Below are 16,660 nucleotides of genomic sequence, written 5' to 3'. Positions count from 1 at the left end.
CTAGTAATTATTTTGGAAACTATTGTAGATACTGTATTTACACAACTGTAAGTTGACTCGAATGCAGGTCAATTTCCCCCCCCCCCCACCCCCTGCCTAAAGTCGCATGGCAAAAAATAAAAGGAGCACAGGCACATTTCATAAAAAAAAGTTATTTACAATGTCTTTGCAAAAAAAACAAAAACAAAATGTAATTCTGTTGTGCCAAGGTGGCTTCACGGCAGTTCTGAAAAGCTATGCAGTAAAGCTGGCCTCATGCAACTACGCCGAGATCATTTTTAGAAAGACTTTACGACCGTAACTAGTTTTTGATTCTAGGAATTTCAAATAAAACAAAATGGCTCGACCTACAATTTTGTAAATGTGATACAGCAATCTAATAATCCTAGTTACCACATGTCAGCGCTTTTGCAGTTTTCTGGTCTTAGCAATTTTCAAGATCTTGTTGTGGCACTCATGTGTAATGGGCATTTCTTAAAGGGCTGTATTGTTGCGACAAGTTCCTCGAACTTGGCGGCAGAAAAGGCGAGAGGTAGAAATGCGTAGGAAATGAAATATATTATTTTGAGCCTTCCAAAGCTTAGAAGTGACACCTGACTGGGTAAGGGCCCCCACTTTAGCCAAGCCGCGCTGAAGCTCTGATGTTGCAAGTTGGCAAGCAGGTGCCGTCTGTTGATAGCAGAAGCCGCAAAGAAGTTGTTTGTTTAATGGCATGTCCACAGAGGCTGGTGTGGAGTAAGTTGTCTATTGCAATGATATTATAAAATCATTACATTAAGGAGAGGCCCTATAACATCTCTCTATGCTATAGAATGGCCCTACATATAAAAGTAGTCATGTGCAAATATTTGAGTGCTTTGAATATTGTATTTACTCGCGTAATGAATGCTTTTTTTTTCTCGGAAAATCAGAGCAAAGTTTGGGCTGCATTTATTATGCGGGGTTAAATTTGATGAAAACGTTTTTGGAATCAGCAAGAAATGTGGTAATACAAATAAAAAAGTTAGGTCTCTTAGCCTTTTGCAATTAACATACGTGTACACTATTTAGAAACAACTTCTTTGTTGCACCTTACTCATCTTCGCTGGTCGATGGCGCTATTTTCTGCAAGCTATCCCCCGCCACTCGCGCACGCCATAAAAACGTCTTGTGGCTATCTTTTCTCACAATCCTTTAACCACAACAGTGGTATCTGCTGTGATCTCGAGGGGGCGCACAGAAGCATGCGCTATGATGCACTTTGCCAACTTCGCAGCAACCTCGCATGACGACCGCGATGACGCCGTTGACATTGTAGCAAGTAACCAGTGTTGCAGCAAGCTACTCCCAAAGCATTGAAACAAACCCTCGATAACAAGATTATCGACGAAATACGGCCGCCGCCTCGCTTCCACTTGAGAAGTTCCTGTACGTGCCGAGAAGAAGTGAAGCGAGAATTGTCAGTGCTACCATGTTGCGGAAATCATCACGATTCTTTCTGGGTGACAAGCGATTTTTTTCTGGTTTTCTAGAAACCTGCGACGCAGTAACGATGAATGACCCTTCACGACAGCAAATCCTTTCGTTGTCGCTCAAAAATCGCGTGCACACCGTTGGGCCTTACAGTTTCGTATTTGCAAGAAGCGACTGTCAGTTGGTGGAGGCTGTTTCGTGACCTTCGCTCGGTTTTTGCTTATCAGCTGCGATGTCTCTACACTCGCACAGGGAACCTTGCTATGGCGCTCAGATAAAAAAGACCGGGGGGGGGGGGGGTGAGTTGAGGTGGCCGTGAAGGGTCGGCCTAATAATAAAAAAAGGGAAGAGTTTCAATGGATGAGGAGGCACCAGGTGCCGGTTAGTGGGACTGCAGTGGATGAATGTAGGGGGTGCATTTGTTGCGCAGGGGAAGAAAAAAATCCAAATTTTGTCGACTGAAGTTAGGGGTGCTTTTATTATGCGAATGTGTTCATTATGCAAGTAAATACGGTATTACCCTTTCATTGATTCACAACTTTTTATGTTTAAAAGCTTGTTATATTGGCTTATGTTCTAAGTGTAGTGAATTTTAAAGCGTAACATTTTTTTTTTTACAGGTTATCACTTGCAATATACTAAAAATGAAATCCTGCTACTGTTCAAAGTTGTTTCTATTCATTTTGAACCAAAAAGAATGGCATTTTTTCATGCCTCCTTTCAATTTTTAAGAGCTATTGGGCAAGAAAGTTGCATTCTGACGAATATGCTCAACTTCTCTTATAATATGTACCATTCGAATTCGATTTGAATTATTCAACCAGATCAATATTCGCTTCGAATCTAAAATTTCCTATTCGCACATGTCTACACAAAACACATTCCTCTTGAGTTCCTGCTGTGAAAATGCTCTTTACTTAGCCAACGCAAGCAGAGTCGTTACGTAAAAAGACCACTTTGCCACCATGAACATGCTGAAAACTATGCAGGGAAGGGTGATCAAAGGGTCACTAGTTTTGTTACAACATTTAACTGTTGTTAGTATTACGTTGCTCCAGCATATGCCATAGCAACAAGAACTGTCCATAGAACGAAGAATCTAATACTCCAGCTTTGATGGCGGCTTGCATAATGAAGTATTTAGTGGGTTTAAGTGCTCTTTCATAAAGCCACTTGACTGGAGCGTTAACATCAATTTGAATGCCTGATAGTCTGCTTGAGTGATCTTGTGTCTGGCAGTGGTTTCCACGTTGTCTCCACGTTTTGTGCAGGGATCCCAACTTGTGGATGGTCAAGTGCAGGATTGGTGAAGAGAAATCAACAGTCCTGCAGATGATGCGCAAGTTCATTGCCTACCAGTACTCGGAAGAGGTGTGTTGTAGTGCGTAAACGAAGACTTGGCGTGTCACATATTATGGGCCTCACTTGCCCACTGACGACTTGGAACACCAACACAGAAACTGGAAAGAAAATAGAAATGATACGAAAAGCAGCTAGTTTGAGAAGATTTTTCCATACACGAGGTGCCTGCGTAGACACAGATTGACAAAATCGAAATGGAACTTCACTTGGATTCGTGTCTTGATGACTCACTTGTCCGTGTTGGGAGATAACTTAGGATCATGCAGCTTATGGTTCAACAGCGTAAGCATGATACACGCCATGTATTTTAGGTGAAGTTTATGTACCTTTTTCTCTATAACCATGTGAGTTACAGTAACTATTTACTATTGTTGCAATCATAAGCGATTCCTCTTTTTACTGAAGTAAATTTAGCGCTGACAATTTTAATGTTAATTTTTTGTAAATTTTTTATTTCAGGTACCTAATTATCACTCTGTAATAGCCATCAGATGTGTTGAAGAACAGCATTTTCTCACACAACAATAATTCTGCTTTAATATATTTCCTATTGTGTTATCTAAATACTGGTGGAAATCTATGATTCTAGATACTGTGGTTGCTGAGCTAAAGGGACATAAGTATAAGTACAAAAAAAGCATGTTTTGAGATAATTGTACTTAAAGATAAAAATGGCCATTATTTCAAAACTACAACAAGATAACAGCAAATTGACGGGCCCATTCTATAGGCACCAGCCAGATATTCCTCACTAATATCTTTGTGTGTGTGTGCGTGCGCGCGTGTGTGTGTGTGGGTGTGGGGGTGGGTGGGTGGGTGGGTGTGTGTGTGTGTGTGTGTGTGTGTGTGTGTGTGTGTGTGTGTGTGTGTGTTTGTGTGTGTGTGTGTGTCGACCTTCGTCTTAGAAGTGTAATGAGCCAAGCAACCCCGCGGCCAGAGCCTTGCGGGTGCGCTCGCGGGTGGGTGGGGGGGCGCGCGCGGGCGTCTTGTTTGGTGAGCCTTTTTTGTCACCTGCAATGCAGCCCTGTTAGCAAAGTAGTGTTGATGCAGTGTGTGAGCCCTGAACTGTGCAGTGCCCTGGCGAAATTCCAGGAGAGTTTAGCACAATCACACAAGCTATATTGTCATCATTGAAAGTGAGCACAGCATCAAAATTGCATATTTTCAGTGTTTGGTGTCCTAGGAAAAATCGTTTTAGAGGGCTCTCTCCAATGTCAATTGAACGACTCGTTAAGGTTTTGAGTTTTTCTATAGATACATTTAGCAAGTAATTCTGGATGAGCTAGTTCCAGATAATTTGGCTTTACAGCCTCAATAACAGATGCTGGAAGGTGTTCTTTATGAACGAATAGTTCATCATTCAACTGGGCTTTGTTGAACTTACACCAAGTTTCTGCGTCCAACGGGAAAAGGCCGTTGAATGAATTGCTATCATTTGATGCCATGGAAAAATATGTGGCCCGGATAGCTTTTCGCACGTTTTTCAAGGTGGCTCTATGTCTTTCAATGGCCAAACGATAATAGTTTTGGTGCTTACCAATGATGGCACTACTAAGACGTCTCCGGCCAGGTATAGGTTTCCCAACAGAAAGCTTGATGTCTCTGCTTTCTTTCATTTTCGCAGTTCTGGGCCCATTTTTTTCTGAATGTGCCAAATGCACTCGAGCTCGCAAACTGTAACCTTTCCATATTGCTGTGATGCTTGAACTGCAAGGAATCCCTTGTTATGTAAGAATGAGGGCATGGCAGGCCATCACACAAGTTTTGAAATATGCCATTTTTAGAGGAGGGAAAAAAACTCACTGAGGCAAACAAACGACCAATTCCGGTTCTGAAAAGGTAGCAGATTTCAAATAGTGCAAAAAGAAAAAAATAATTTTTTGTTTACCCTGTCCTCTTAAAGGACTTAGCTGCTAGGTCAACTTTGTACACTCGAACCTTGATATAACGAACATGGATGTAATGAATTATTGGTTATAGTGAGGAACAGTTTTGTAATGAATGCAGTGTCATGAATATACGTTTATAACGAAAATTTGTATACATTGAAGTCTTTTGGGTGCAGATGTGACTTCTATTATGAGGTGTGAGTTTATAACATTTCAATTTGTTGCTATTGAATTCTTTGCTTTGCTGTTGAGCTGACACTGTCTTTTATTTTCCTTCTCGTCATCGCACAGCCACTGCAAATCCGTAGCGTGGTGGCTCCAGAGGGCGTCAAGGGCTACGTCTACATTGAGGCCTACAAGCACACCCACGTAAAGCAATGCATCCAGGGAATCGGAAACCTGCGCATCGGCCTCTACCAGCAGATGGTCAGTACTCTTTTGTTGCACATTGCTCTTCTTGTTCAGTTCTAGCCTTTTCGCTGGCATTGGGTGTGTTCCGATACTCACCGTAGATGGCTAAAAGGACAGCCCAATAATGGGCAGTGGCCATCTTAAGTCCCATTCCAATCCTCACGTAGCCGATGTAACGGACAGATTTCAGAAGGCGACATCGGAGACAAAAGTTATGTGGGCTACTGTGCTGTTTAAAAAAAAAGATGGCAGCTGAGAAAAAATTCTTTTATAGATCAGATCTCATCAGTACGGTCATCCGTGCACAAGCAGACGCTATATCAGGCAACTTCGGTAAGTGTGCACCTCATGATACCAAAAGCAGCCAATGGCCGGGAAAGTTTGAATACATGGTGTGGTCATTTGGGTGTATGGCATCTTTTGTAGAAAAAAAAAAGGGGGAGGGGGGAACGATTTATAGCTGAATTTGAGAGTCAATAGTGAATTTCAGGCCACATGCTGCACTATAACTTGTAGCTCATGTGTTCTTGAGAGCCTCGAATACCAATCGGCAGCGTTTTGTGACAAAGCCAACAAAGTGTGCCAGGACCCCTGTAAGATTTGCTAGGTGCTAATAACTGACGCAGGGAATGGCAGATGTCGCATAATCATGCATGGGCCATGTAATTACAAGTACCAGTGTTATCTCTGACGTCTTTAAACTTTACTGGAAATCATTCATTCAGAATTCGCTGCAGTCGTCACAGACAGTAAATTAATACGTACACCAGTTTTCGCCTGTCTCTTAGTGCCCCGCATTGCCAGCTATATGGGCCTCCGAAATTTCCACCAGGTATTGAGAAAGCTGACTAGTGGTTGATTCCACCTCTCTCTCTCTCTCTCTCTCTCTCTCTCTCTCTACCACAGATGGTGCCGATCAAAGAGATGACGGACGTGCTGCGGGTGACCCGCGAGCAGGCGCAGCTGCGCCCCAAGCAGTGGGTTCGCCTCAAGCGAGGCATCTACCGTGACGACCTCGCCCAGGTGGACTACGTGGACACCGCCCAAGGGCAGGTCAACCTGAAGCTGCTCCCGCGTGTCGACTACACCCGTCCTCGAGGGGCCCTGCGGTCCGCTTCGAATGTGAGTGAAGCTTTTCTATTCAATAATTAATACCGATATAACGAAATTTTGGTTATACAGTCACCGACCGATTTTCCAAGCCTGGCAGAAACCGCGAAATAGTCCGAAAAAATAGTCATGCCATGAAAATAAAGTTCATTTGGATTAAAAAAGGCTTTAAAAAATCCTCAGTAATACCTTGCGTCATGCTGTTCTTGGGGACGAGGTAATTTGGTTCTATTTGGGCTACGGTAAGATTGTTGGCATTCGCTGCCGCCCACCGTTGCAGGCAGCAGTTGATGGCTCTATGGAACGAAACTAACAAAGCTCTATGCCGGTCGCAAAAAGATGCATGCAACGTCTCGCCTGTTTGGTGGGATTCGACAACACGGTCTGCGCTTCTTTTACCTGCACCGACACCGCACAGAATGTGAGCCTCTAGCATTTCGCCGCCATCAAAACGCTACTGTCATGGCCGCGATCAGACCAGTGTGTTCCAGATTGGTAACCAAGCACAATGACCACAGAGTGCTACAAGCAGTCGCGAACAGCATGTGACGTGCACGACTGCTCAAACACACTTGGCACACAACTAACGCGACCACGAGCACAATTGCGACCATGAAAACAAAAGCTCAGAAAATAGAAACAACCTGCCGCGGGGTCGGGGGTATTAATGATGATGATAAAGGTTGACTGAAAAAGAAAAGTTTTGCCGTTTTGCTAGCCAAGGAAGATGTGACTTGGCCTCCAAAATTGGAAGATTGTGCACGCTTCCAATCTTGGAGGCCACCCAACTAGCCACTGCTAGCTAAACTCGACCAAGCCAACAAATAATCCAACATGGTGGACTTTCAAAATCGAGCGGCATAGATCAAAACAAACATTTTGGTCCGAAAATCGAACTTTGAAACATATGTGGGGTTTGACAACCCAAAACAACCATATGATTATGAGAGATGTCGTAGTGGAAGGCTCCGGAAATTCTGATCACCTGGGGTTCTTTAACGTGCACCCAAATCGGAGCACACGGGCCTACAGCATTTCCGCCTCCATCGGAAATGCAGCCGCCGCAGCCGGGATTCGATCCCGCGACGGGGCGAACTTTGAAACATAAATTTCTCCGAAAAATTGGTCACGAAAATGCATTAGTGCAATGCGAACCTTGATGGTGCATTTCTGAAGTCTTAAATATCCAACATGTCCGAATGTTTGGAGTCCAAAAAATTTCTTGGCGACTGTATCGAAGTAATTGAACAACAATCTTGCAATATATACAGTGTTATGAATGACCTTTGTAACAAACTTTCTGATATACAGAACTTATTTTTTTGTAAGATAGAACTTTGTTATCATGAGGTTTGAGTGTATTGAATCTGTGGATAAAAACTGGTTTCGTCGTATCGACATCAGAAGCACATAATGTACTTCAGATGTAGTCATGGAACACAGACTTAGAAAATAAGATCTCTTTCACGCACAACTTGCCAACTAATCTTAATATATTCTTTTTCTTGTTATTTGCAGTGATATTGTGGCAATTTTGACTGTTACGTGTTATTTGTGTCAAAATGAATTTTTAGATTGTTTGGCTCCATCTGCATTATAGTTTTCTTTCAAGTCCTGAAAGGCAAAACATATAACAGATGCCTGTCTCATTCTCCCCCACTCATATATTACCCTCGTATGGGGGCTTTTCAGTCAGTTTTTTTTTTGTCTAAACAAAAATTAATTGTTTCATAAACTTGATGTTTAAAAAACATAAATGCTTTGTTATACAATCTAACCTGCTTATGACGAACTCAAGAGGGCCGTGAGAAGTTATCATTATGTTAGTACAGTCGAACCCCTTTATAAGAGACACTGATTTAAGAGACAAATGGGCATAAGAGACGCCAGTGGACCTACAGTAAAATTCGGGTTGATAAGAAAACGCGTACGAGGTACTCTATTTATAAAAGGCATCTCATATAAAAGACAAGGACTGCTGCCCAGAGCATGCCTCTTATAAAGGGGTTCAACTGTAATTCGTTGTGTATGGAGTCACCATTCAAAATGTGCAGTCAGCGACTAAGCCATGTTTTTTTTTCTCTGTGCATTTTCATTGAAAAGTGCTAAAGACCTCTCTGGCGACAAGTTGAGCCTTTTCATGGCATGAAGCGACACCCGCTGTGGGCTTACAAAGAAATTAAACTGCCTTGGCAACGTTTCACAGAAGCGCGGTTCAGCCACGTGGAGCTGATCATTCCTGGCTAATTGCGTGCAACGCATCGCCTACTCGGCTCACGCTGTCACCATCTCTAGAGTACACTACCTATCGGGACGCATGCTGTATGCCATATGCGCAAGGCTGTGCATTCTTCATGCCTGCTTCATGCCGGATCGTGCATGGGTGTGGCCAGGAGTCTGTTGGCTGAACGCAGTGAAGACTAGCATTTAACAAGCGATGTGTACTTTATGTTGTTGCCCAATAAGACATGTCAGTACATCGACATTTCTCGGTGCCCGCGTGGTTCTACATAAATGAGATAATTTCATTTCTACCAAGTGATGCATACTTTAATAAAGTGGCGTTGTACGACACAGCGGCGATGAACTTGCAAACAGCAGCGTAGTGCATTCATACCACCGTAAATAGGAACACACGATCTACACCAGGCGCGCAGCCAAGCAGATGGCTGTCATAAGGTTGCTGGGGATAAGGCATAAGAGCATGTTCGTCACCGACCGCCACCTTGCCTTCACTTTTTTGTGGTGCTTATCCATGAAGGCGCTGCGACAATAAGTCATAATCATTAGGACTGGCCTCTGCTGTAATTGAAAAGGCGGAAGACCTTTTGCAGCACATTGTGGCGTCAACAAGTTGGAGGGTGCCGTTAACTTTTATGATATGAAAAGTTACCACAGTTATAGCTTCTTGCATTCCAAGGAAATGTTCGGTTTATCATAGGTGGTCGTATGGCTACAGAGAATGCCGTCTGAAGAGCTGGCCGAGTAAAAGCTGACCGCAAGGCTTCATGCTGCCTTCTATGTCTTCCTTTTTTTTTCGTTGCCATTGTGCCACCGAAGAAATGTCTGGAAAGTGAGCGGCCTTGTTCACAGCTTTTAAGATCAGCATGTGGTGCTCGCCGATCAAGGATATCTTGTCGCAAGTAAACTGGACCGAGGCGCGTGCCTCACTCATGCTTTAGAAGGCCTGTTTGAACTTTCTGTTCACTTCGTATGCACCATATTTCTACTACAACCATGTCTGAAGTGTTTTTGGTAGAAGTTGGAGGCTTTGAAAAATGTTGTGTACCATATTTACTCGCATAATCCTTGCACTTTTTTTGTGGAAAACCGATGAAAAGTTGGGGGGTGCAAGAATTACGCATAGAAAACTTTCTACGGAAACGTACTGAGCGAAAAAGAAAACGAAGTGGCCGCAAATCGGGATTCTCACACCAGCAACTAACAGCAAGCTTTAAGAAGTACTAATTAAAACTTACCTCAACAATAAAAGCAGAGGTTCAACGCAAGACAAGATTTATTTGCGACACAAAAAGTGGAAGCAAATAGTCGGAAATTAGAATACCATACGCAAAGCTTGGGGACGTTGCGGGTGTAGCGCTAGCGTTCGTCGCTCAACAGGAGCCCAAAAGTTTTGGGCTGATGGCTATTTAACAGAATCGTCCGCAGTTTCTTTTTGAAGAAATAAAGTTCTCTATCAATCCCACCTTTAGGCACACGGCAGGCCCAACGCGTCTTGGTGGCTTTCAGCTGCCGTCACTAGTGGCGAAGACAAAACTCGTAGACTCGAAGAGCCTACAGGTGGCCCTGTTGCTGTTGTTTAGTGCATGATCTATCACTTGCAACTTGAAAGCAGCCGTACAGCTTCAGTATCGTCTCATAACGTGACAAGATTACCGACACAACATACAAAAAACACCACAACGCGCACTGGCCACTTCGGCTTGGCTTGAATTGGATTGAATCTCTGTGCAATAGTACGCTTGATGCTTAAGAGATGGCGTCAGATGGCGTGCGCTATCATCATCAGTGGCTAGAAAGAGCAGGCGACATTATTTCAGCAGTTTTTGGGGGTGCGGTAATTACTCGAGAAAAAAAAAAAAGAAATCGTATTTTTGTTGGCCGATGTGGGAGTGCGAGAATTATGCGAGTGCGAAGATTACACGAGTAAATACGGCATATGTGGACGCAATTTCAATCGATAGCACAGAAAAATCATAACTGCACCGAAATCTGGTCAGTATAACCGATAGATTGTTCTCTCTGTGATCGTTATAAGTGCGTTTGGCTATTGAAGTGTGTTATATGGAAGTGTGCGGAAATTGCCAATGAATGCATTTTGTTTTTTATGAACATGTTTATGTTAATGCAAATGCTCAGGTCTACAATACAGTGCTCTAGTGTTTCAGTGTGCAAAACCAGGCTTTGAGTCTGTTCTACTCATAGTCTACTCTGAAGAGAGTCGGTAAACATCCAGTAAAGCTACTTTTGATTGCTTAAAAGAACAATCGCTCAGGCAATGAATTGAGATTACTAATGAAGATATTGTGTAGTATTGTAACGGCTAAAATGAACCCTTTTTTTCCCGTTAAAATGTGGCTTTAGGTTCTTATTTCATCATCAAAGTTACTTAAAATGATTTCAGGCGCCCCACACAACGAGAAATCGATGAGGCGTATGATTATTATCGGTTGACCTTTTATCGGTGTATGCAGCTAATGATTTTCATACTAGTGCTGAAATGCAATACATTTTTTTATTATAATCTTTTCCAACTTTAAATTGGCAGATAAAATTTTAATTGTACTGAGCAGAACAGTCACACTGTCTTTACTTGATTTATGATCTGATGCTGATGAGCGGCTGCATGGTAAGTACTGGCTGAGGACTTATTAGCCCCTGCCGACAAATCGGCAAAGTACCAGAAACGCCTGCCTTGCGAAGCAGTGAAGGGACTTCACTTCACAATGAGTGCTCAGGAAACTTACTCTACTTGCTTTTTATATTCAAAAACAGCTAAGAATGTCGAAATTAAGGTTCTTAACCACAGTTGCACCTACTCCAGTGAAAGCAGAACGTTGAGTGTTATGAACTGTTTGCGAAGAGGGCATAGGGATTGCTAACGCTTCTTAGCATTGGTGGAGAAGGAACAATTTTTTTGGTAGTTTTGGAGATAGCGAAATTGTGCTTAGAAAGTATCCACGGGCTTTTAGAATGAGCCGCTGCATGTTCAACCACATTGAAACCTCATTATAACAAAGTTGCAACTTTTACAAAAATAAGTTTGTTTGTATTTTATAAAAATAAGTTTGTTCATATATTACAAAAATAAGTTTGTTCATGTTTCACAAAGATAAGTTTGTTATATCTGAAAATAACTTATAAGGTTTATTACAAACACTATATCTATAGGAAGACTTTTTTCATTTACTTCGTTATAACCAATATTTGGTTATACTCAGGTTTGTTATATCGAGGTTTGAGTGCACTACGTGGGGGTGCTTTTCATTGCTCCGTGAGATTGGGGGTCGAGAAAAGGCAGTTGTCATTCTCTTTGAACATTGTGAGGCTCTTTGAGCTTTGCTCTGTACAAACGAAGGTTCTTTTTGTATTTTCTTCCAGGAGCCGGAAAAGCGCAAGAAATCAAAGAGACCTGCAGCCAAGCTGTTCGACGTCGATGCAATCAGGTGATGCTAGCTGTTCTTAGAAAGGCTGTTCTTGAGCACAGGGATAATAATCGTGGCTGCTGTGGCTTGGGTTTTCATCTGAACTGCTATCAAAAACCATTGGGTTGTGGTGAATACTTCGTTGTAAGCACGCGGTTCTCAAACTGCATCTCCACTTTCCCACTCTCGCGTGATGTGCATGACGGGCCGTGGTTTAACATCAAGAGCCACTCATCTTCCTGATCGACTCCTTTTGTCAACAAATGATATTGGCTAATTGAGTGAATTTTAATGAATGCATTGGGCATGTTCATGCATTACTTGTGTCTTTTGGTGTGTCAGTGTCTGTATGGTGCTGCGGCCCACAGTCGTAACATTGTGACTGGTGCATGCCATTTCTTTTTTTTTTTCTTTTTTTTTGCCGAACACAAACTTTTGTACATTCACTAGATTTTTTTTCCATGAAGTCACTGTTCGTGGCATGCAGTGCAAAAAACTGCTACGCCTCTCCTTTTATTACCACGAGTTCCTCTTGAAGAGCGAGGAATTAAAGATAACACGTGCAATCATAAATGGCTTAAACTATATGCAGATGTGGTGCAGATCGGGAAGATGTAAAAGTGCCAGTGCTTCTGTCTCCTTCTTTCTTTTCACGATTTTCTGTGTGCAGTTACATTGTTCGAAATATGGAGAGGGGGGAGGCACTTCGTGGCACCTCGAGCGAACTATTAGGTTTCCACAAAGCCGAAAGTTTGAGGACCCCTGCCATAAATACTTCAACTGCCGCTAACGTATGTGCACCCAGTGCATTCTTTTGTGCAACGCTCGGTACAAGCCATTGTGTACTGTCTTCTGCTTGCAGGGCGGTGGGTGGCGAAGTCACCACTGACGGCGACTTTCTGATATTCGAGGGCAACCGCTACAGCCGCAAGGGTTTCCTCTACAAGGCGTTCGCGACGTCTGCCATCGTAAGTGATGCACCGGGGCAGATTTCCCAACAGTGGCAATGACCTGAGTCTTAGTATTTCACCCATCCATATTGAAGGGTTCTATAAACATTTCAATAATTCCTTGTGTTGTCCATAGGGTCTTGAAAATTCAATGGAAAATCTATGAAATGTGCATGTACAGAAGGGTCCACTGTTAAAGGGGGAACACCTGCGTGAGCAGCATGTTTAGATTTCGCTATCTTACGGAATCATAGCGGCTTAGATATACATAAGGCTACTGGTGGTTAAAAGTTGCAATTCTTCTCGGCAGACTATTGGCTTGCATGAAGATTGTTTATTAGTCCACTTGCTCTTAGAGGGCCAGGAATATTGATGGTGTGCATTCGAGTGTTCCCTTTAACAGTGGACCATGCTGTACTCTGTGAAATAGTGCAGAAATAGTACAGACTTATCAGAGTGCCATATAGAACATCTATATAAGGATTTCATGTGCTGTCTTACATGATGGCTGCAGCAGTGGTTAAAGGGGAAGGGCAAACCTCTTTAGTGATTGTAATCATTCATTTAATGTCAACGTACTTGTTCTTCCCATCACACATTGAATCATTAGAACTGGAGTTATCTTCTTGCTAGTAAGTTGGCTGTAATTGTAATCACAGGTAGACAAAAAGTTCGGAGCTCACTCACTCGAAAAACGTAACTTGTTCTGAGGAATAACTCGAACTGAAGACTTGCCGAAATCGGCCTTAATGGGAATCACTCAGACTCACTAAATTGTTTCTCAACTGAACTCTCTTGGGCTCAAACTTATCAACATACTGCTCAGCCGGGCTTACTCAGACAGCCTGGCCTGAGTCTTGGCGAGACTGACTGGGACACCTCACAAGTTAGTTTGCCGACATGTGGTTGTACTCATGCAGTTTTTCTTTTACCAGTACATAGCGGTAATGAAGTGGGACAGTAGCTTTAATACACTGTGTCTGGTTTGTGGTTGCTTACTATCATTGAAAGGTTATGGCTGTGAATGGTCCTTGAACTCTTTGTGAGGAAAATGAAAGCTCATGATGAAATTTATGCTTTCTTTGATGTTGTAAAAAGCCAGACACTGGCCTAACTTCTTGGCCAATGCCTTCTTGAGACAGGGGTGCTACAGCTGGCTTAGGGGCTGCACAGTATTGAAAATGCCTCATGCATGGTCGATTGCAGTGTCCGCACATTAGTGCAATGCCAAGCCAACATACAGAGGTGTTGGTCTTTTTCAACAAACATTGGTATAAAACATAAAGTTTCACATTTACCATTGCTTTATTTTTGCGGAAATTCGGTTGGGAGATCACATTTTGTTATTTAGAAAGTTCAGTACTACATCTGGAAGAGCTGTTCAGTTTCTAAGAAGAAAGAAATATAGAAGAAAGAAAGAAAAAAATACAAGGAAGAAAAACTGCATTCGTTCATCCGGAAACAAGCTGTGAAGGTGGCAATACTGTAAAATTGGGCGTTATGGAGAAGAGCTGTTTCGAAAGTTGTTCCTACATGTTGCCACTCCCGTGGAACGCAGGAAAGTTTAGTCTAGGTAGTTTAATATTCCATTGTGTTGATGTTTATTTCAGCAAGTGATGGATGGTACAACTGGCATGGTGTGTGAGATGTTGGAAAGGTAGCAGTTGCTCCGTATTTTGTAGCTGGTTAAATCCGTGCGAAACCTTTTCGACTTTGACAGCATCATATTTCTTTGCATATAGCCTGAACCCCGTGGTATAAATGGCGGTAAAGCAAAAAAATTTTTAAAATCAAGACAGAAAAAAATCTCACACGTGGCTGTGAATTACATTACTATGAGAGTGCCAGGAAGTTAAGCTGCACACTTGAAGTTATTGTCGTACTTAACCCGTGCCCCGACTGTAGCTCCAAATTTTCTGCATTTCGTGTCAATTGTGCGGGAGGAAGTATGGTACTTATTGAAGACTCATTTGGTTGTGGTTTTTGAGAAGTGCGGATATCGGCATGTACACATTAGATTGCATGCAGATCATGCGTTTCTCCCTTTTGCATACGTTGGCATGGTCTTCGTTGCATCCGTTCCGAGTGGAGTGGCTGCAGCTGCTGACATTTGTCACTCTATGTTGAGTTGGGGTTTCAGTGCTCCGCGTCGCCCCATTCTGTCGTTCTAGATTGCCGATGGCGTGAAGCCCACGCTGTCCGAACTGGAAAAGTTTGAGGAGCAGCCCGAAGGCCTGGAGTTGGAGTGTATCCTTTTTGGATTTCCACAAGCCGTCCGTTCATCATACCACTTCCAGGAAGTTTCAGAGCACTTTATAAGTTTTGGTTTCAGGTACTGCACAAATTGAACTGCCTCTGCATGAAATTTAAATATTGAATACTGTTAGATGCAAGCAAAGAGCTGTAAAAAGTAAATGATAGGTAGGAAAGGTCGCTCCAGTACCAACAGTAAACTTTTACTTTAAGGACATTGTCGTGATGGTTGGTGCGCCTGCTGTCTCAGCAAGCATCAGTCCACTTTCAAGGCGAAGAGACTGTGTGAAAAGAGCACTTATTCCTCGAGTGGGGGTATTTACTTACACCAGCTTTTTGTAGTAGTTCCGAAATTGTTGGCTGCCAGCCTTACTTTATATAACATTGCGATTTGTTGCTATCACATTCATTGCATTGCATTCAACGCGCCGCCATGTTGTTGCTAGAAGTCGCACGAATTCACGGTGCGGCGCTATACGGAAGCATGTGACGAGTCGACCTCCGAAGATTAATTATTGTCACCATGCTGTCGGGGAGTTTTTGTGAGCACCTGATCTGACATCCCCTTAGTAGTGACGATACCGAAGTTCGCATGGAAAAAAAAAAGCGAAGCTTATCATCGTTGAGGGCCACACCATGCGCGCGCATTGAAACTATGCATGCACGCATAGCATCGAAAAAGAAGAGCAAACGACATGGATACCGCGAGGAACTATTCGATAAAGTGCCCTCTTATGCAGCGTGGCACTGCCAATGCAAAACTAGTTTTCTTTTCTTGTTCTTGGTTTCGAGGGAGGAGGAGGGCACATCTGTGCATGTGCAGATGTGCCCTTCCCCTTCCTCGAAAGGGCGGCAACGCCAGCTCGCCAGCCTGTCCTGGCCACGAGCGTGTTGTGCGCGCCGCAGCCACTTCATCGCAGTTGGGCAACCGTGGATGATGCATGCTTGTGCCAAAATGATTGAATCCGGGAGAAAAATTTTTAGATTGTTTGTTGCAAAAATTCGTTATATCAAGGATGTCTCCCATTGTTACTTTGGTATATTAAGGTCGCAAATACATGTGCTTCTATGGAGTAACGGCAGAGAACAGAAAAGCTTCATTATGTCAAGGAATTCGTTATATGGAGGTTTGTTATAAGCAGGTTTAAATGTATATATAATTCAAGACTATTTTTATTTACTACGTTAAAAGTGATACTTTGTTGCATCTGTGTTCATTATATCGTGGTTTGAGTGTACTCAAAGCTTCATACGTAAATTAATCATCAGGCATTCATACAAAATTGCCATTCTTCGATACTAGGTAGTGCAAGATTAAGAGGACAAAGAAAGAACACAGATAAGCAGGGCAACGAAATTTCTTGTTCGTCCTGTTCAATTTTTCGCTATCCAATATCCCAAAGAGTTCAACGAAAACCCTTTTAGCTAGAAGAGAACATGATCAATAATGAAGCGAACACTTGCCAAAAAGTAAAAAAATGTGTTGGTGTAATTAGCTCTGGAAATCTGCTAGAAATTTTAGCATGCACACTGCACCATTGTACAGTAGACACTCATTACACAAAGC

At 42.7% G+C, this 16,660-nt stretch overlaps 1 protein-coding gene across 2 annotated transcripts in view; it reads left to right on the top strand.

Moving 5' to 3' along the window:
- The window catches only part of Spt5 (Transcription elongation factor subunit Spt5), a 55,207-nt gene that overhangs the window by 7,937 nt on the left and 30,610 nt on the right, over positions 1 to 16,660 (top strand). For both annotated transcript variants that reach the window (XM_075875824.1, XM_037432727.2), the window contains exons 5-10: positions 2,724 to 2,823; positions 4,995 to 5,129; positions 6,021 to 6,236; positions 11,847 to 11,911; positions 12,753 to 12,858; positions 15,012 to 15,087. In XM_075875824.1, the coding sequence (XP_075731939.1) occupies positions 2,724 to 2,823; positions 4,995 to 5,129; positions 6,021 to 6,236; positions 11,847 to 11,911; positions 12,753 to 12,858; positions 15,012 to 15,087 (698 nt within the window). The remainder of the gene's footprint in view (positions 1 to 2,723; positions 2,824 to 4,994; positions 5,130 to 6,020; positions 6,237 to 11,846; positions 11,912 to 12,752; positions 12,859 to 15,011; positions 15,088 to 16,660) is intronic.

Source organism: Rhipicephalus microplus, chromosome 10, assembly GCF_043290135.1.
Source record: "Rhipicephalus microplus isolate Deutch F79 chromosome 10, USDA_Rmic, whole genome shotgun sequence".
Taxonomy (NCBI): Eukaryota; Metazoa; Arthropoda; class Arachnida; order Ixodida; family Ixodidae; genus Rhipicephalus; species Rhipicephalus microplus.
The sequence above is the reverse complement of the archived record's forward strand: the minus strand, read 5'-3'. Positions and strand labels throughout refer to the sequence as shown.